The 20451-nt window shown below is 36.3% G+C and overlaps 3 protein-coding genes across 9 annotated transcripts; 2 read left to right on the top strand and 1 right to left on the bottom strand.

Annotated features, from left to right (window-relative positions):
* On the bottom strand, positions 1-12035 carry LOC143155201 (uncharacterized). 7 transcript variants are annotated; one of them, XM_076327650.1, is made up of 8 exons: positions 11839-12035; positions 10665-10806; positions 8564-8905; positions 8354-8434; positions 4857-8277; positions 3340-3618; positions 1626-1824; positions 1-1534 (listed from the first exon to the last, which is right to left on the bottom strand). In XM_076327650.1, exons 2-8 carry the CDS (start codon positions 10710-10712, stop codon positions 1468-1470), a joined length of 4437 nt encoding a protein of 1478 aa, XP_076183765.1. In that variant the 5' UTR covers positions 10713-10806; positions 11839-12035; the 3' UTR covers positions 1-1467. The 7 variants fall into 7 exon arrangements, with proteins under 7 accessions (XP_076183765.1, XP_076183763.1, XP_076183764.1 ...); XM_076327648.1 differs by having other exon boundaries at positions 8564-8923; XM_076327649.1 differs by lacking the exon at positions 11839-12035 and adding an exon at positions 11326-11345 and having other exon boundaries at positions 8564-8923.
* A 432-nt stretch (positions 12036-12467) lies between these two features.
* LOC143155202 (protein dj-1beta) lies at positions 12468-13696 on the top strand. Its single transcript, XM_076327656.1, has 4 exons — positions 12468-12739; positions 12951-13109; positions 13172-13361; positions 13435-13696. The coding sequence occupies exons 1-4, from the start codon at positions 12557-12559 to the stop codon at positions 13554-13556; spliced, it is 654 nt and encodes a 217-aa protein (XP_076183771.1). The 5' UTR covers positions 12468-12556; the 3' UTR covers positions 13557-13696.
* Positions 13697-13848: 152 nt separating this feature from the next.
* On the top strand, positions 13849-16480 carry LOC143143024 (uncharacterized). Its single transcript, XM_076303851.1, has 2 exons — positions 13849-14025; positions 14225-16480. The coding sequence occupies exons 1-2, from the start codon at positions 13993-13995 to the stop codon at positions 16256-16258; spliced, it is 2067 nt and encodes a 688-aa protein (XP_076159966.1). The 5' UTR covers positions 13849-13992; the 3' UTR covers positions 16259-16480.
* Positions 16481-20451: the final 3971 nt, after the last annotated feature.

Raw genomic sequence — 20451 nt, forward strand, 5'->3', positions numbered from 1 at the left:
TAGTCTTTTATAAGACAGGCGTTTATTTCTGTCCAGGGAATCCAGTGACAGGCAAACTGGTAATAGGAAATTATACAATGATTCGATTTTCTGATTACATATAATTTCATTTTGGTACGTTTTCCCCATTCCACGGATAAAATAGATTGAAAAAAGTCTGCTTGTGATTTGGTTACAGTGACGCAAATATAATTCTTTTACAGATGTTTATATTATATAAGTAAAATATATTACAGCCTTGTAAGAGCAAGCAGACAAATGATAGTACATTAATCGTTAATTTTCCACGATATAAATCATATTTTTCCATTACTAAAACATTTCAGACGCTACCTATGGAAATGTAAAACGAAAGAAAAAAGAATACCATAAAACTGGACGTTTCTATGAAATATTTACTTAGTTAAATAACTAGATTATACTGAATTAATTGTATAGCGGAAAATTTACACATTCGAATGGTCGTCAGAATAAAGGATTATTTTGTTTCATTGAAAAACGTTACGCATCAATTTCCAGCGCCTGCACCATACAGGATATTTCTGTGAAATCTGTGGAGCGCACGACCATGAAAGATTATGCATTCGCACACACCGTTTTTCTATAAACTTTTAAACTTTGGTCACTTTATTACAAAGTTTTAGTACTAATCAGCCGCTCGATCGAACTAGTATCAAACGTTCATGGTCTTCGGGGTAAAATCTTAAAGGATACATATAGAAAATATACAAATTGTCCGACACAAAAATTACAATAATATTAAAACTTAAGTTACATTCTTATATATACTAGAACACGGAAGGTCTGTGAACTGTTCATGGTCGTCACGAAAGCACGGACAGCTCTAACTATGTTCGGATGTTACTCTACAAATTATAAAGTTATTTATTTATTTCGAAGACACGATTCATGTTTGTCGGTGTCGTATAACAACAAAAGAGGGAACAATCTATTATTCTCTTATAAGCACAGAAGGACTAAAGGAGGCGGTGAACCATTTTCCTCTGAACACTTTGGCATTATCACCGCTGTAAATCAAAATCAAACGGAACGAATCTCGTTTGAGCATGTAGTAATATCGTGGATTCGTAATATAATTATATATAATATATATAGAGATTTCAAACAAATTTACATGTCAAGCGATCCTCTATGATGCTAGATTAATCTAGCATTATTTCCAATAGTTTTTGTTTTTCCCATCGTGTCGTATTTACACTAAAATGTTACGTGACGTAACAATCCTTACGTTTTCATCTTGCGTTTACTTGTATAGCTCTAACAGACCGTAAAAATAATTTCTGATCCTAAACGTAAGGTCTTTGACTTACATCCTTGCACCTTTTATTTAAATCACGGCTGTCGAACACCGCGAGACGGCGATTCTCGTTAATTGCAAATCTAACGAGAGACTTTGCGTTCCTAATTATGAGAGATAATCATTAGAATATATAAATACAATTACACTTAAGGGCGTGATCCACGTGCGGCTTCTTCCAGTGCGCGAACTTTAAGCTCGCGCTCGCGCTGTTGTCTAAAAAACACCCTTTGTTAGTCCGTTTCACTGGTCGTCTAATCAAGCATACAGTATATGCAAGCTTTGATAATGATTTCAAAGGACGAACCTTAGGTATTCCTCGTGATGGGCTACGAGTGACGCATGAGGTGGAAATCGATCGCGTTCCATCATGAGGTGACGTTGTAATTGTTCGTGATGCGCAGCCATGTCCGCGTACGGTCTTCCGAGAAGTTCCGCAGGATGAAGCGCTAGTCCTGGGTCACGAGGCATTAAGCCCGGTCGAGGATAGTTTGCGCCAGCTGCAGCTATACAAACAGAAAATATTAGTGAACGGTAAATACAATCGTATGCCCTTATAGAATATATCAAGCCTTGAAATTTATGGGTAAACAGGCATGCATGACAGCGCGTGTGAGACTCGTTCAATAACATTTGCTTGTAGTAACAATCGTTCCTTTGCTTAGCGATGATGATAATAATGATGATTGTTGTTGACGACGACGACGACGACGACGACGACGACGACGACGACGACGACGATGATAATGACGATGATGATGATGATGATGATGATGATGATGATGATGATGATGATGATGATGATGATGGTATATTACAAATGAAACGATACAATGACAAAAGTATTACGAATGGTACACGTTGCTGTTACATTGGTAAATTAGGCTGGCTGGTGTCGGTGATTTGCAGTTTTCAAAGGGATTCTTGTGCAAAACGGACGCCATATCACTTTCATCCACGCACGTAACACGCATACAATTCTCGCAACACTCGCGCACTTGCACGTTACTTGAACGTAATCGAATCATCATTTATCGTTCATACCTTCACCCAGAAGCTTGATGATCGAAAAGCTCGGTGCCAAGTTATAATGGCGTAGCGAGAGAAGCGACAGAAAAATGCAAAAAAAAGTTTGCCGCAGAGAAAAATTTGTCTCGTTTTATCGTCTTCTTTTTAAAATAAGCTCTTACGGTAGTTAGGAGGATGCTCTCCGTTTAGTTAAATTCCGACTGATGTTAAACTGATTGAATGAAAAAGCACGTTTTAGTACGCTTACACGCAATCGACCGCTTTACCGATCACAGCCTACCAAAGAGGATCAAAGGAGCAACAACGCTTTAAGACTTCATACTACACGGAACGTACATCGATACAAAAATAGTCAAAGTAAAAAGGCTGTGTACTCTTTCTAATCTTTCTTCGATTAAAAATGTCTCATATTCCACGCTTTCTTTCTCGGTAACGAACAACTACTTTTGGTTACGTTAACATAAAAGACAGTTACGATTATTACTGTATCGCCATTCTGCGCTTAAAACTGGAACAAGAACCGAATAATGAATGCAGGTAGAATTTGTTATATCCTTCGTCATCGGCTATCAATCGTAACCAACGACACACGTATATTTGGTGGAAAAAATATAGTGCGATTGTAAAAAAAACAGTGAAGACGACAGAGCACCCGAATGTTGGCAGTCAAGATCCCAGAGACGAGTTCTCTATAATATTTGAACGTTAACGTATCAAGGACCTGGACGCACCAAGGGGGATTACGACTCCGAGAAACAACGGAAAAACAACGCATTCGGCGGTTTGTATATTAACGACATTATTTTCAATTTCGCTGGAGTGTACCTCGAGCTGACTATATTCCTTCCACCAAGTATCTCGGGGACGTAGCAATTATTTTTCCCAATACACTACGGAAACTATTTTCATCGGCTGTAAGTACAGACGGTCGGTGAAAGGGGATCGATCATCGTGCAGGAGCGTACTTAGACATCCTGATTTGTAAGACCTACCAGGCAGGGGGAATCCAGCTGCAGCCGCAGCCGCTTCCTGCTGTTGCTGAGCCTGTTGCTGGGCCTGCTGCTGTCCCGGATGTAAGTGCAAGTGCGTATGCGCATGCGTATGCGCGTGAGTGTGAGCATGATACTCGGGCGAAATGCCAGCCATCTGCAACCGGACCATCGGGTCAGCAGCTAGAGCCAGTCGCTCGTCCAGCTGGCCGTGGTGATGAGCCGCCACGGGATGGCCAGCCCCTGCACCCGCTGGCCCCCCGCCGGCTGCAGTCGGTATCCCTAAACCCGACAGCGCCTCGATCAAACATACTGTCCTAGTCGTACTCTTAACGCTAGCCAACTATATCTTTCTCCTGACAACGAATTTTTCTGTTTTGTGCGGCACACTTCTGTCAGACGTCCGACGTTTCCGACTGGTAGCTGCATATTGAACAACCGAACGTTTCAAAGCGACATGCGTTACGATACACAACAACCAATCATCCAGGGCCGGCTTGACGCAATCGACCTGCCAAGCATTACGAAGGGGCGCTCGAAGTCGGGGCGCAAAACCAATTTGTACAGTAATTCCCGCTTTCAAGTGACGACGACAAAAAAAAGAAAAAAAAAAAAAGAAGAAAAAAAGAAATCGAGACCACTGGTTCACTTGAAAGCGGGCTAGGTAAGCAGAGATTTCACTCTCGATCGAAGATCGCGCTTCACGTGCATCAACGCGAAAGAAAATTTTGTATATTCTTCATTATATCTTTACTTATTGTTCGAGGATCGACGATGCTCTCTCTACGTGAGAACGGGTCCAAACGCGACCTTGTTCCAGGGTATCGGTGTATTTGCGATATTCGAGGAAAGAATTAAAGAATATAAGGTCACGTTTGAATACATTTTCATCGGGAAGATCGCACCGATGCGTTTGCAACGATGTCATAAAGATATGATAAAATGCACGGAAGTGTTTTTAATTGCACGAAATCACGATCGTGTAACCTGTAAATAGAAATAGTTCGAACGATGTCGTATCTGAACTGATTTTCATCGGGTGTGCCTCATCGCCGATCCGTTTATAATGTTCTCGTCAAGATACAATAAGAAATATACAAATGTTATAATAAAATTCGATTCTCGCGTGCGCATCTTACCGCTCTCGTCTAGGATCATCGGCCATAAGAGTCGACGAGTCGCTCGCGCTGAATAAACATTAACAATGGAGGGTACGATTACGTTACTTGAATCCGGTGTGATAAGATTGTCACTTAAAAACGGGAATTACTGTAGCTTGTTAGAGAGGGAAATCGACGTAGGGGTAACCCGCATAGAGGGGGCCGATGTACTTGGAGCCGGCCCTGTGGTTACTGTAGCCGCAGCCAACATCCGGAAACGATCACTGTCTCGCTTTATCCCTATCGCCGTAGATCCTAAACTTCGATTCTGTCATTTCGATTCAGAATCGTTGCTAATTTTTGTTCATTCCACTATGCGAGAAGAAAGATATGCATATTCACGGGAACAGTAAAAGTTACCTAGTCTCTCTAGACGTTCCCTTTCCAGCTGACTCGGACCAGGTGGAGCACCGTACAGGCCGAACTGGTGTAAAGCCTGAGGAGGCCCCGAAGGTCCAGGCGCGAGACCCGCGGCAGCGTAACGACGGTGTATTTCCAACCAATGTGGATCCACCGGTGCTGGCATCGGTCTGGGCGTTCCTTTCAGAAGCTCTTCCTTTAACCGATCGTTCAGTTCTCTTTCTCGCAATTCTCTTATTTCGCGTTCCCGTTTCTCGCGCTCCAAGTGCTCCAGTTCCAAGCGTTCTCGCGCGCTCGCCGGATTGTACATGTAATGTAACATCGGATCCGGTGGCGCCGGATGCCTGGCAGGTGAGAACGCGGCGTGCGGTCGAGCGTACTCCGATAACTGTCTTAAAGCGGGTGTATCGGCGTACGATCCCGACCTTGCCGCGTACCTGTCGTAAGGAGACACAACAGGTTCGAGAGGTCCTCGACTAGGTGTTTTACAAACATCTGGTTGTTTCTCCGGTGTCGTCATTTTCCTGGCTTGCTGTGCCGCAGCTCGGTCGCGTTCTTCCCTTTCCCTTTCTGCCTGCTTCCTTGATCTCTCTTCCCGTTTTCTGGCCAACTTCGAATCCGGGACAGGCTTGAACATCAGATCCGTTCTGGTGCAAGAATTATTTTCACCCCGGTTCCAATGCCGCAGGAAAATAGCGGACTGCGACCTATGACATTCCGAGTCTTCGATTCTCGGCTCTGGAGATGGACCTCGTGGACTCGGTGGTTCCTCTTGATCCTGTTCCACGAGATCGGGTTCTATCTTCGGCTCCGGAGCAACCGGCGGTTGAGGTTGCGGCTGTCTGTGATGATGATGAGCCGAACTGCTCGACGTCAGACACGTTGCAGAAAGTAACGACGGTTTTCGTGGAGTATTGTGTGAACTGTGCGACGAAGAGTGACTGTGGGAACTATGGGACGAAATGGTCAACAATTTATCGTGATGTAACGTTGTGGCTTGATGCATACTGGAAGAATGGTGATGCGTGGCGATAAGATTTTCACCCTCTTCTCTAGTTGTAACGCTAGAACTGGTACTCGAATGATGCGCCGTCATCATGGTCGTGCTTTCTTGACTTCTCTGCGGTGATGGTGGTGGAATTGCGTGAGGCACCGGACCATAAGGATACGGCGGGAACGAGGGATATCCCCCAACTGGAGCGTATCCCGGATATGCGTGAGGATGATACGGATGCATGGCGGTGAACAACGAGTGATGCATTAATGGATGATGCGGGTGGAACGGATGTGCCATGTGTGGACTCGGTTGCTGCGCTGGATGCATCACAGGCTGAGGAATAGACGTGGGCGGCGGTGGAAGCGTTGGTGTCGGAGATGCGGCTACGGATTGTATCTGTGGAACAGGTTGATTGCTGGACATGGAGTGTTTGCTCGGCGTGGGTGGTTTACTGGAACTGTCTGGATCCTTTTTAATATTCTCTAAACTTGGCCCTGGGAAACCAGACTGGAAACCGGGAACTTTGACTTCTTTTAAGCTCTGAAGTGGATCTGGTTCGGGAGGAATAATTTCCTGTTTGATTTTTAAATTTTGTGGTTCCATTGGCGGTGTACCGGCCAAATTGTACATGGCAGACGGTTTCTCCATAGATAGAATTCCACTCGGTTGAATTGGTTGGAATAAATTACTTGGCTCGTTTCTCTCAGAGTCGTTATTTTCCGGTCGGTCTGGAATTCTCTCGGGTATTCTATCGGGTATCCTGCCATCTCGCATTCGTTCCGGGGGAAGTCTATCGTCCGAAATACGTTCGGACATTCTATTCTCAGAAGACATTACGGTTAAACCAAGAGGTTGCGGTGAACTCGACATCTGAGGAATCTGCGTCATATTCGACGGTATACTTTGCGAAATATTGAGGTTCAATGGTGGTCCCGGTATACTTTGGGGCAGATTTTGCGCGTTCGACATAGTTTCACCGTGAGTTCGAAGATTCTGCGTTGGTCCCATATTTTGCGTATTCGACATGTTCTGAGGCATATTTGGCGGCATCTGCATGCTCTGCGATAAGTTTTGCGGTACATTTTGAACAGGAGGAACATTAGTTGCGTATTGCATATTGAGTGGCAGTCCTTGTTGCGTTGGAGACATAATTTGCGAGTTCTGTATATTTTGTGGACCAGTCGATGCACAAATACCACTATTTTGAATCGTTTGAGATAGATTACGTGGCATATTTTGACTTATATCGTTCATGTTTAATGGCTGCGACGTGGTTAAATTCAGCTGCTGCTCGGGCTCTTTCATATCTTCATTAGACGGAGACATGGCCGGTTCGATAGAACCGATAGGTAAAGGTTCCAACTTCAAGGGTTGATTCATAGCTAAAGGTACATCGTCTATTTGATCCTTTGTTTCTACTGGTTCTTCCAACAAAGGTTTCTTGTCCAAGGTATGAATGACAGGAACAGATATTGGTAAAGTTTGTATAGGTGTTGGTACAGGTGTAGACACCGGCGTTGGTTCAGAAGGTTCCTCCGGTGTAGTTACGGCCGGACTCACAGGCTCCTCGGTTGGCACTGTAACCGGAGTGGCTTGATTTTCGTTTGTATCACCTTCTCCTTCCCTTTCAGGCTCATCCATGAGAGAATTGCTATCGGTTGTGAGCGACTCCGAAGGACTCTCAGGACGCTCACCGCGTTTCCGTTTCTGAGACTCCTTATCCTCGTCCACCTCATCCGTTTGAGGCCGTTTCTGACCTTTCTTCGGTGTTTCTGGTTTGCTCGAGGACTTTTTCTTACTTTTATCCGGTGTTTGTTGCTGTTGTTGTTGTTTCTCTTGATCAGGAGTATCGGTTCCGCCTGTACGTCGAGGTCTTGCGGGTCTAGGCGTTTCCTTGGCCTTATTTCTTGTACGCATTCTCCCTGGGCTATCTGGTGATTCCGCAGGTACAGGGCGGAACAAATATGGAGGGGCTGGCGGCAATTCTCCGGTTTTCTTCAAATGTATTCTGCATTCCGTACAAAGCAATAATCTATCCTTGCCGGCTACCTGATAATCCTTTGAATTAGTCGAGAAGCAGTGTTGGCACGAATGCGTTGCTCCGTTAGTATTCGTATCTCGGGAATCACTATCTTCCTCCGAATTATCGTCCTCTGTCACAGAACTAATTTCCCCGCCAGGATTATTACTAGCAGGTGTTCCAACAGGTACGGTTTCAGGTTCAGAAATAGGTTCCTTTTGACTAACACTAGCTGGCGGAGTATCTTTGGGAGGAGTAGGGACTTCCTCTTTGGGAGTTCCAGCTCTCGAATTACGCGTGTTACGAATTCTTCTAAGCGAACCCTGCCGTCGTCGTCGATGAGGTCGATTATTATTTGCGCCTGGGGTTTTCTTCCATAAATAATAGAATTCGACCAATTCCGGCTAAAAATACAATAAAAAAATCTGCAATAATTCCTACTATCCCGGCCTACCTTATTCGTACATAGATTTCGATTACCGTGTCTTTATGAGGTAAAAGATCCTTTCTGATCCTCGAAAAGTTTTTCCCAAATTGCCGAAGTCCTTTGACGAAGCGTTTCTACGAGACAGAGCGACGGCCAATTAATTGTGTGCCTGACCAATCCTTTTAAGTAACGTGATTGCACGCACAATTATGAAAACGCGACTACTGAATCAAACAATTTCCCGTTTAGTCGTTTCAACTTACAGTTTCCTCCTCGGACCACTTTTTATCGATGCCTTTAGGTACGGGACATTTAACGAGAGCCTGCAACGCTCTTCCTGGATCATAGCCAGAGTCGTGCAAGATGTCCAGAGCATTGATAGTCGTGTCGTCTCGGGAAGCAGCCACACAACCGTCATCCGGGGATCCTCCATCACACATGCCAGCAAATGCAGCCATAGATCGAGCTGCTCTTAAGTACATCAGAAGATCCCCGTCCAATGCCATAGCTGGAATCCATCTTAGCTCCTCTCGTTCTTTAGAAAACTCTGGATCAGGAAGCAGCTCTCCAGGAGGTATACCCGGCCGATACTCAGGCAAACGGGCCTGACAAGAAACCAATTCCTGTACCCAAAATTCGGGATTGTGCGTGGTTAGCACCAATGCCAAAGCGAGTTAGTTGTACGCACCTATACTCCGGCTTGCTTTTCGAAATCTACACGAGCCAGTATAATTTTTATTCCATTCTGTTCCTTTTGTTACATTACTGGTACGAGAAGTAGCGTGAGTACTTTATGTTTGTGTACAAACTAATGATCATAAATATAAGCATGAAAAACGAGAATTCAAATAATGTATGATTATTATACACATGTTATGGCTTTACATTTAATAACATTAGTTATGTTCACGTTTACAATAAAAGCTATATAAGTTAATATAGCGAACAAAAGCACATTCACGTAATTCTTTTAGTGAATGGATAAACACGAATGGTGAAAATGAGAGTGAGCGAAAGAAGGAAAACACGATATTTCACAAACAACAAATTACATGATATTTACAAGATAGAAACAGAAGATGTTTATGGAAAAATTAACAAGATAAAAATACAAATACTTTTCCATAAATTTTATAGTTTCAATATTTCAGTTGCAACATATTATACTCATAGATGGTTCAAGTAACCAATGGGTTATTATGTAAACAGAATTATGTCTGTTTGTAACAAATATGTTTCTGCAATTTCACCGTGACTGAATACCACTATAAATATAAAAATAACCTTATACTACGTAATATCAACTTACATATTATTATAGAATGTTCATCATAATAACTTGCATCATATTCAGGGTCTTTCAGTGATAGTAATAAATTGAGGGATGGTACTTAAGCGTTGGGATTATACTGTTGAGCAAATAAGAATCATTACCATTATGACTTAAAGAATAACTATCATTGTTATTTGAACCATCGACATACAACCAAACTGTGTAAGGAATAGGTATCTGCTTTTCACTATTTAAGTCTATAATTTCTCTTTCAATGTGTACAAATATAGACAGACATTAAGGTTGTAATTGGATAATAAAAACATATTCTATGATTGTGAATTTCAAGCACTAAAGAAACACTGGTATCTCAATTGCTCTAAACCTGTAACTAAGCACACGCCATGCATGTTTTCAATTATTCTTGAAAGTAACATAATAACTACAATCGGTAGCATTACAAAATAATTATATAACTTTGGAACATGTTACCCAAATACATCCTTATTTCCATTTTCTTCGAAGAGCATATACATTGATTGAATACTTAAATACCTTAATGTTCATTGACATTTTAAATAAAATTTATCAACAGTATTTACGAATTATTAATCAGAACCAATGTATGGATAATAGTATATTTTCAAATTTTAATCTAATGAATAAATATTTCTGTCTTTATTCGATAATAATACTTATATATTGCTACTAATGTCCATTGTAAATTTACAAACAACACAGTTTCAAACCCCTTTGTTATATGCAAAGTTGTTTGAAACTACAGATGCTTCAATAACTTTTGAACAATGTACACATACCTAACAATTTAAAATAATGTAAAAATCACTTTTTACAATTTTAATTCCAATTACTTTCACAGAAAGATTGAAGTATATGAATTAAGAGCATTTACCACTGAAAATATTAGATAATGTGACAGAGTTATGTCACAATTACCTGGTGCTTTGGTAATCATATCTCTGCCTTAATCTATACACTCAAAATATATGTCTTAGGAGAACAAGCCTTGAGTTAGGTACATTGTGCAATATAGCTAAGTAGCAAAAAGGTTTTCAAGGTATATGGCAAACCTGGTGCGAAGGGCCAACCCGAATCTCGCCCTGGGTGCCGGCAGACATCTCCCCCTCCTCCGAAGCTCCACCGTCTTTCTCCAGTGTTTCGAGTGGCTTCTATCTTGGACTTTCAGTAAATTCCTATCATCCACCCCCTGAACTGTATAGTTATTCTATCAGTATATTTGTAATAATTTTGTAGAAAGAAGTACTGCTAACATGCTTCTTTTTCAATGACCCTTTTTTTAACAATGATGTCAGTTATTATGACATTATTTTTCACATTATAGAATTACACACATAGAATGATTGTTAATGTCAAATTACATGATGACAAATTCTTTAAACTCTGGAATACAAATAAATACTCGTAATTTTCATGATTAATCATTATCTTTGAACCACCTTTGTGTTTTATGCTGTGTATATTTATAATGATTCGATTGGATAAGTGAAATATAAATATAAAAGAAATCCTATAAAAACGATAATAAGACACAATGTGTTTACTTTGAAAAATGTAGATACTAAGGAAGAACCATATAAAAACAGTTTTTCTTCCAATTATGAAAATGCACAGAGATTATTTCTCTCCTACCTGTAATTTACATTAATAGTATGTCAATGAATAATAATTACTGAAAGAATATGTAAACAAATCCTGAAAAATCAGCTTCACCTGATTTACATAAATGTTCAAAAAAAGAAACAATTCCCTGCCCTTGCATAATTATAAAATTCATAAAGGAAACTGAATGTTCATGTAATAACCCATTAAAACACTCGCAAATACATATTTCTACTTTCTTGAAGTGGTCTTGAGTCACGGTGAAAGCGGTAAACGGCATAAATGAGCTTTACTTAAATTGAAACGCTTTATCGTCATTGTAACGCAATTGAAGCGTGCCAAGAAGCGATGGACGTCATAAAAAATTTTGATTGACTCATCGATGTGCAATGCGAAGATACAGAAAAAAAACAGCTATTTACACAATTTCGTCATGTACGCAGGAAAACGCGAATGAAATGTGTACGTGGACAGAATTACGGACGGCAAGCAAGTTATTAAATTATTTCGACGTGTTGCAGACGGTTCGTTAGAATTTTTCGTTGCATCGCGCTTCGCCTTGGCAGAATTCCGGAGAGCCGTTAAAATAAAGTGGAAAGCCATAAAATTTCAAGGCAAACTCACCCGTGATAAATGTTTCAACGACGTGCTCGCATTGTTCCTCCGAACGCGGCTTGCTTCCACATATACGCGTTACACACAAACCCGATTACGCCAATGAATGAGCAACAGAAACTTAATAATTCACTATAAATTAACCATCGAGTAATACAGAATATATCTTTCACAAATCAGTAGCCACAACACCCAAACGCAGCCATCTTGTACTACGTTTTGTTTCGTTTTTCTTTTGTGGGGGTGCGTTCCAATTCCATGCATTCCCTTGTTTCTTTCTCGTCGATGGATTTTTGGTGGCAATTTAAATTTCAAACATTTAAATTTTATGCTTATATTTAATTCTATTATTTAAACTATTTATGATTTAAAGTTTATTGTTTAAAGACGTTAAAAAATTTGTATTGATTTCATTTTTACAAAATTAGTAATTTTATTCTAATACATAGAAATTTTTAATGCAAAGAAACTTTATTACTTTTCGTGAAGGGAATTTTTATACATTTTTGGAAACGTCTATACAAGAACTACTACCTTCAATATCGAGGAACTACAATGCTTTCTCAAACAAGATTTGATTTTAGATCTTCTTACTACAAATTATTAAAAGAAAAAATAAGTTAATATTTAAATTTGACTCTTCAAACCATGCCTGTGCTATTCAATAATATCAAACATCAATTACCGACATTAGAGTGTCACATCTTTTCTCTTCTTATCAAGATTTATGTCGGTGTTATATCGTACGCTTTCGCATTTTAAGCAGACGATTTATAAAGTCCCGACAGTTTTACAATTCAACGCAAAATATACTGTAAATATGGCAAAAAAAACGGCAATTTTGTTAATAGCCGACGGTTCGGAAGAAATGGAAGCGGTGATAACGGCGGATGTTTTACGTCGAGCTGGAGTACGTTTTCTTCAAATATAACCTTAAATCATATTTTCGTATTAAATTCGAATATCAATCATTTGCGTTAAGATTAATCAAAATGTTGCTTTATTATAAATAAGATTATTTTTTTGAGTATTGATAGACTTGATATTCCAATTACTAAATTAAACGTATGTAATCTGTTAAGAGAACTTTATATAATTTAACCATTATAAATTATTATTAGATCAATGTCAGTGTAGTCGGTCTTAACGAAAGTCCATGTGTAAAGTGCAGTCGTGACATTAAAATTTGTGTTGATGCAAATCTTAAAGATGCACTTAACCAGAAATATGACGTTGTAATATTGCCTGGTGGTCTTGGCGGTTCGACAGCTTTTGCATTAGTAAGTAGAATAAAAACTTTTGTTAAAAAACAAGGACCAACTTATTTGTTTATGTTATATAGTCAGCAGAGGTAGGCAAACTACTACAACAACAAGAAAAGGAAGGTAGAGTTATTGCTGCTATTTGTGCAGCACCAACTGCATTAAAAGCACATGGCATTGCTAAAGGAAAACAACTCACATCTTATCCCTCAATGAAAGATCAATTGACAGAAGACTATAAATATTTGGAAGAGAAAGTTGTGACTGATGGTATAAACTAAGTTACAAAATTCTGATTGCATTTAGAGATATATTTATGATTCTATTTATACATTCATTTTAGGTAATCTTATAACTAGCAGAGGTCCAGCAACTGCATTTGCTTTTGGTTTGGCTATTGTAGAAAAGTTGCTTGATAAGGAAACATCAAACAATGTAGCAAACGGAATGTTATACACAGAATAAAAGTAAAAAAAATTAAATATAAGTGGATTACATATAAAAAATAGTGTATTGATAAAAGTAAAAATTGTGTAACTGTATTTGTATCATGCATTCATGTAATTCAAGAATTTATCTAATAAATTTATATTATATATTGTGAATTATATTTTTTAACCACTTTTCCTATCTTTTACCCATGGAGATCTTATACTTTTTATGTTATACTGGAATTTAAAATACCCGCTCATCGTCTAACATGGCTGCCTTATATTGTCAAATTATTTAGGGTATATCACTTTTTACCATACCGTCAATGCTTGATATAGTTGACAGTTTACAAATTCGAATACAAAATATGCATTTATTTAGTATATAATTTCACGAGTATTTTAATTAGTTTTTAACAAAAAACGAATGCTCGAAAACATATATCTATAGTTAATTTAGTATCTAGAAAATGTTTGAAAGTGATGATTGGGATCTTGATCAGGTAAATTCGAAATAAATATCTTTTATTGTATATTCTTAATAATATCAATTGTATTTATAATGATTATATAAAATGTTATCTAAATTAAATCGAACGATTCGTTTGATAAGAAAATGTTAAACACGTGTTGTTGCACTTGACATTTAATAGTCCGCTCACGAAAATAATTCTTACATTAATTTTTAATGTATATTTTTAGGATTTCTTGAACGATGTAGATGAAAAATCAAGCGTACCTTTTTTTCCACCGGATAATAACGAAAGTAAACCAAAAAGGCGGAAACTTGAAATTTCCAATCATTCCAGTTTTTCATCTAATCATAATGTGGATTGGTGTGAAAAAAAGCTTGTTGATAAAACTGCAAAATGTAATGAGGATAAAGTATCAAGGAAAAATTTAATTCTTGGTATGTTTAATAAGAACGTAACAGATAAAAATGTTTGTCAAGGTACGTTAAGTAATTCAACAAATTTCTCTCAAAACAATTTATCAAACCCACAATCTAATCATCAACAGAGCTGTGAAAATATTCAGTTACCAAGAAAACATTTAGTACATGAAATACTAAAAAAAAAATATATAGAGAATAATGCAACAAAAAATAATGTAACAAATTTAGAATCACAAAAAACTGAAATGAAAATTAAAAGCAATAATAACATTAATATGGAACAACAAGAATCTGCATTACTGCTAAATAATAAAATAAAATATGAAACTCTTAGAAAGAATTTTCAAGAAAATAACTGCTCAAATAATGATAATACTCAACAAAGATCATCCGAGTCTTCGAAAAAACAAATATTGTGTAATATACTGAAACAACGATCTATGAACAATGTAGAATTTAAAAATAAATGTCCCATTAAACCTGTACAAGTACAATCAACTAAAAAGATGACACTAGTGAGAAGGTTTCCTGGCCCAGCAGGTTTACTGCCAGATGATATAGATACTAATGTTTCTCCTATTTCATACTTAAACAGTTTAGAAGAAAATGAGAGTACTGTGGAAACACACACTGATTTACTTGAATATTGTTCTCAAAACACAAAAGATCTATTTACAGAAGGTGCTTGGCAATTAATGTTAAATGATTTGCCAGATGGTTTTTTAAAAGGATATGAAATTGCTACTGTTAAGCAAATGGCAAATGCAAATGGTTACAATAATACAAAAATTGATTTTTTGGCTGGTATAGTAGAGCATATAGATCATAGTTATGACAATCCCCCTGTTGTGTTAAAAGATTTTACAGGCAGCATTCAAGGAATTGTACATAAAGATATACCACTTAAATATTCTGGTTTATTGGAGACAAATGTTGTCATATTACTATGTGATGTAGGTTTATTAAAGACTTCCGAATCTTTTTTCTCAAATAAATATCAAATTTTAATCTCGCCCTCAAGTTTGTTAGCTATTTATTCTAACAAGGGTAAGATAGAACGCACGCAATGTATGGAATCAATTGTAGGCAATGTTTTAAATGAAGAAACAAAAGAAGAAGAAAAAGAAAAAGAAAAAGAAGAAATTGAAATAGATCACAGTCTTACAAAAACTCTAGAAAAGAAATCATTAAAAAGTGACTCTAAATTCGACATAGACCATATTAACAACATTAAGGAAGCAACAACTTCTGCAACAAGTACAAAAAACTCCAATAAAAAAAGTTCAAGTTCTAATACAAATTTAAATAAAACATTTGAAAATATGAATGAATCAATAAATTTTGATCCAAAACCAAATGCAAGTAAAAAATTGTCTCATAATTCAAAAATGTTGCAAATGAATGTTCACCATTCATTGTCTACAAATATCCATTTAGAAGGAGTTGAAACAAAAATATCTGATGATAGAGTTCCTGAAATAATGGATATTGTAGAAAATGATGTAAATATATCACAAAAGACAGAATCTGTGGTGCAGGCATTTTGCAATGACACAGCAGAAAGTATTCAGTTTAATAATACTGTAAAGAGAAATAAACTTTCAGTTTATTCTAGATTATTGCAGTATAAAAATACAGATGCATTGACTGCAACACAAAATTTCGAATATAAATCTCCATTAGATTTAAAAAAAAAGAATGAAATACCTCAAGACAACAAATTGCTCAAAATTACAAATTTGTCCAATTCACTTTATACCACAGAGAATGATTCCGACGATGAAATGTTGTCTCAGTTAGATATGGACACTATTTTCAGTAACTACAATAATGAAAGTTAGTTATCCCTGGTACAATTTCGTGGAAAATTTCTTTAGTCACTGAAAATCAAGAACAATATAAAAAACAGCAGGATATATTTTAAAATCATAAGATCCTGAAAGTTTAAATTGTTTGAAATTATATAAATTAGACACTATTTCAATAATAGTTAAATATCTGTAAATATTATTGATGTATTTCAATGTACAAAGTACGAATAAAAAAATATATATTTTGTGTAATACATTTTGAATTTGTACCAACATTTCTCTATTTATGCAATAGTATAATAACATAAAGCTTAACTATGTAATTGTAATATGCAGAAGATTAAATAGGCATTTTCATATAGTTACTTTCAACATTTTCCTTTTTTGATGGAAACTAAATTACATACTAAAATTGTATATTACAAATACAAAGCCCGTTATAGAATTATAATAATAATAAACAATTTAACACTTTCTTGATAAATATTTGCTATACTTATATAACTTATTAGTGCAAATTAATTGACTAATAATATGGTTGGAACTATTTAATCAGTTAATTATTGCATTAATAATCTAATATTAAATATTTAGAATATAGTTAATTTGTAGTTTGAAATAGTTTGAACGCATTTCTTAATAGATAAGCATCGTTATACGACAGTATTTAAGTACACTTGTTTTTTCTTCTCCACAATCAAGTATTGCTGAAATCTACATCGATTATGATCGGAGAATAATCGGAAATATAATCATTGAGGTATCTACAAACAAATATATCAAACAATTAAAATATTATTCGATAGGTTATTTTATTTGCATTTTACGAGCGGATTAAAGTTGTACTAATTCTCTGCCAAGTGAAAATAAAGAAAATCTGGAAATATTATAAATAATTAAATATTTGAAGGAGACTCGAAGACACAGATTCGTATCAGCAATGATCTCAATTTTCCGGACATTAGCCATTAGCCTGGATATCAGCCCTCGTCGATCACGAGCGTAGAATCAATGATGTCAAATCTATAGGTAAAGTCTCCGTGACGTGGTTTGTGTATACGCCAATGCGGATCTATTGGATCAACCTTGATGTACCCTGATTATCCAATGGTACATTTAGGCACACGGTCATGCGATTATAAAGTGCAATTTACTCACTTTAGTTACATGAGACAGACATCTACGTTACAATAAAATTACACGATATATGAAAATGCGTGTGACAACAGGTAAATGAAAACTGACCGTGATTCGAGGGTTTGTTCGGTTAAAAACTTGTTTAAAACACAAAATACTAATTTAAATTTTTTATGATACTAGAAAAGACAAACAATAATAATTCCAATATCAATCTTATCTATCGTAGTTTGAACTCTAGTGAAAAATTATACTTTCGTGAATAACAATTCCTCGTTTTTTAAAGACTGTAGTTGCCTGCCATATTCATGGAATTTAACGTGAGAAATATTTTTGACTGATATAACTTACAGTGTTTACACTTTTTGTTTTCTTTTCACACGAATGTATGAAAAATTCATTAAGACCCACCTTAACGAAAAAGTTTTACTTTCGATAGGTGCCTCAGTAGATTTCATATTATAATCTGATCTCCTAAATTACCAATGAGATCACAAAAAAGAAAATTCCATTCCATTACGTAATTGCGTAAGATTACACATGGCATTACAGGAATCTGAAATTACGATAAAATTTACATTCACTTGATCGACTGAGAATTCTTTAGAAGTATTCTTTGCAATTACGAAACAATTCAAATTTTTATTTCCTTTTTATAATTTTGTTCGTCCTTCAATAAAATATGTTTTCTTTTAATAAAATATTTCTATTAAATTTAGGAAATATTTGTTTTAAAAAATTATTATCTGAAAAGGTAAAATAAATTTCTTTGTTGGCGCAATACTTTAAGTAAATTGTTTTGTTTTTTTTTCAAACGTGAATTGCGCCACATGTAAACTTAATATACCACTTGATAAGTCGAGCTGGTTAAGACAGAACCAAATTGACAACAAATCTCCTAAAGGTGAGCAATGCAATCTCATGAACATATTATATATATATATATAGTATATGAACAAGTTTTTTTTATTTTAGGAAGAGGTAAAAAATCGAAGTATTGCAATATACTTTCGGCTAAGTTCAATATTTATAATTATTAATTTTTCATATATTACAAAATTTATGTATTTAATTTTATAATAAATATTTAGCAATTTACCAACAACTGAAAGTGTATCATTATTTTATTGGATAATAGTAATAAGTAACTATTTATATTTTTTTCGTAATTTTTAAAAATCATTAATTAATTAAATCTAGTCAATGTCACAGCATTATAATGTCTTATGATTCATAGTTTTCGAAATTAATGTTGGCTATTGATATGTTTACGATAAACCACAGTAGCACATGTTAGACTGTGTGTCTCTAGATAAGGGTTCATGTTGAGAATTCTTTGTTGGCTACCGATGAGCGAAGCACATAACAATGTTATCGGGCATTTTCATGATACCTCTCGCACACCTTTTTATCGCAAATATTGTTATTCGACTAATACTCGATATCCTGCATTTCTCCTATTTTACTATAGTCACTTATATAATCAAAATTATTATTCGACTTGCTGATCAATAGGTGAAAATTCGAGTTTAATACTCATTTGCGAATTAAATTTTAAAATGTTAAAGTTTATTTTGTTGTAAATGAAGAATTGTATAAGCAGAAAAAACTTAAGATGGGTTGTTTTTCTCGTCTAGACTGTATTTACATAAATCCTTTGAAAGACTATTTGTGTCAAAATATAAATTCGTCAACTGGCCGTGAAAGTGTTTGGTCTTCTTGATTCTGGAACGATAAACACGCTTAACATTTCGTCTGTCTCGCAATAAGAACACTAGGGAGATATATTCTATACGTAAAACTTCAATATTCTTCATGGTTATTATTTAAAGTATCATGTTGATAATCTCCTAATAACACTAAATTGTCGTTAATATCTGAAAAGCCTTAATTATAGGAGAAAAATACGTTACTTCACAAGCATCCTTAAGCCGCACTGACAAGTGAAATGCCACGGGTACTAACCGATAAAGTAGGATATCTAACTGTCAAAATGGAATTATAATTTCACCCGTGCGCCACCATGTTGTCTACGGAAAACTAATCTGAATCATAAACAATGCGCGGGAAGTTAACCAACATTCATAAAAGAATATTATATATGAATATATATAAAGCATCTAAACGCAATGAAAGTAATCCTTAAACGAGTATCGAGGAACAATTACTTTCAAATTTTTCCAAAAAGGTGTAATTAGTGTAACATTAAAAAAAAACAATTAGCAGGTAAACGATAATTAGATGTAATCGAATAAATAACATGTATAAATGAAAACAGGGACAAGAAAATAAAACAAGTTTTGTAATGTGTCGAATGTGTTTGGTATTTTCAGAAAACGTGAAACGATCACGTTGCACGTGAACGGTTACGCGAAATTTTCATTAACAAGCGGATGTTAACTCGTGTCAGAGTGTTTGTCGATGCGATGCGAGTACGTGTAATTTGCAGCTACTATCGCAATTTATCTTTTTACCGGGAACGTTGCGAAACTAAAAATGAGTATCAAGCATCGATAACGAAATAACACTTCTCGCGCATGCAATTCGATAACAATTATTTTCTAATCGTTTGTATCTAACCCTCTGTTAATCACACTTTCTCATCATTTTTTACAATGTTATGTCAAGTACAACCTTTCTCAGACATATACTTATATCCATTTTTTTTCTTTTATTTAAATTTATTTTTAAACAATCTCTCTCTGTTTCGATGCTAATATAGAAAGGACAAAGTAAGAGGTTAAAGGTTTCTATTTATTGCAATAGTAACTGGTATGCTTTAATGAACAAAGAATCGTGATACGATTTCATTGACGTTCGATGTGAAGCAACACCTTCGAAAAATACGTGCTCGATTTTCGAATTCGTTCGAATAATTGCGACGCGGTCTGTCCTTTCGTGGAATTGGTTCACTGCTCTGACGTAAATCACGTTTCGGCGCGGAAAGGTAGGTAAATATCAGTGTGCGGATCTATCGGTAACTCGTACCGCGAGAAAAGTGTGCGATTGTCAATTGGAGGGGACCGGGAGAGGGGAAATTCGTGCAACAGTCCAGGAACGATACAGAATGGCACAGTGTAGCCCGT

Source organism: Ptiloglossa arizonensis, chromosome 2, assembly GCF_051014685.1.
Source record: "Ptiloglossa arizonensis isolate GNS036 chromosome 2, iyPtiAriz1_principal, whole genome shotgun sequence".
NCBI lineage: Eukaryota > Metazoa > Arthropoda > Insecta > Hymenoptera > Colletidae > Ptiloglossa > Ptiloglossa arizonensis.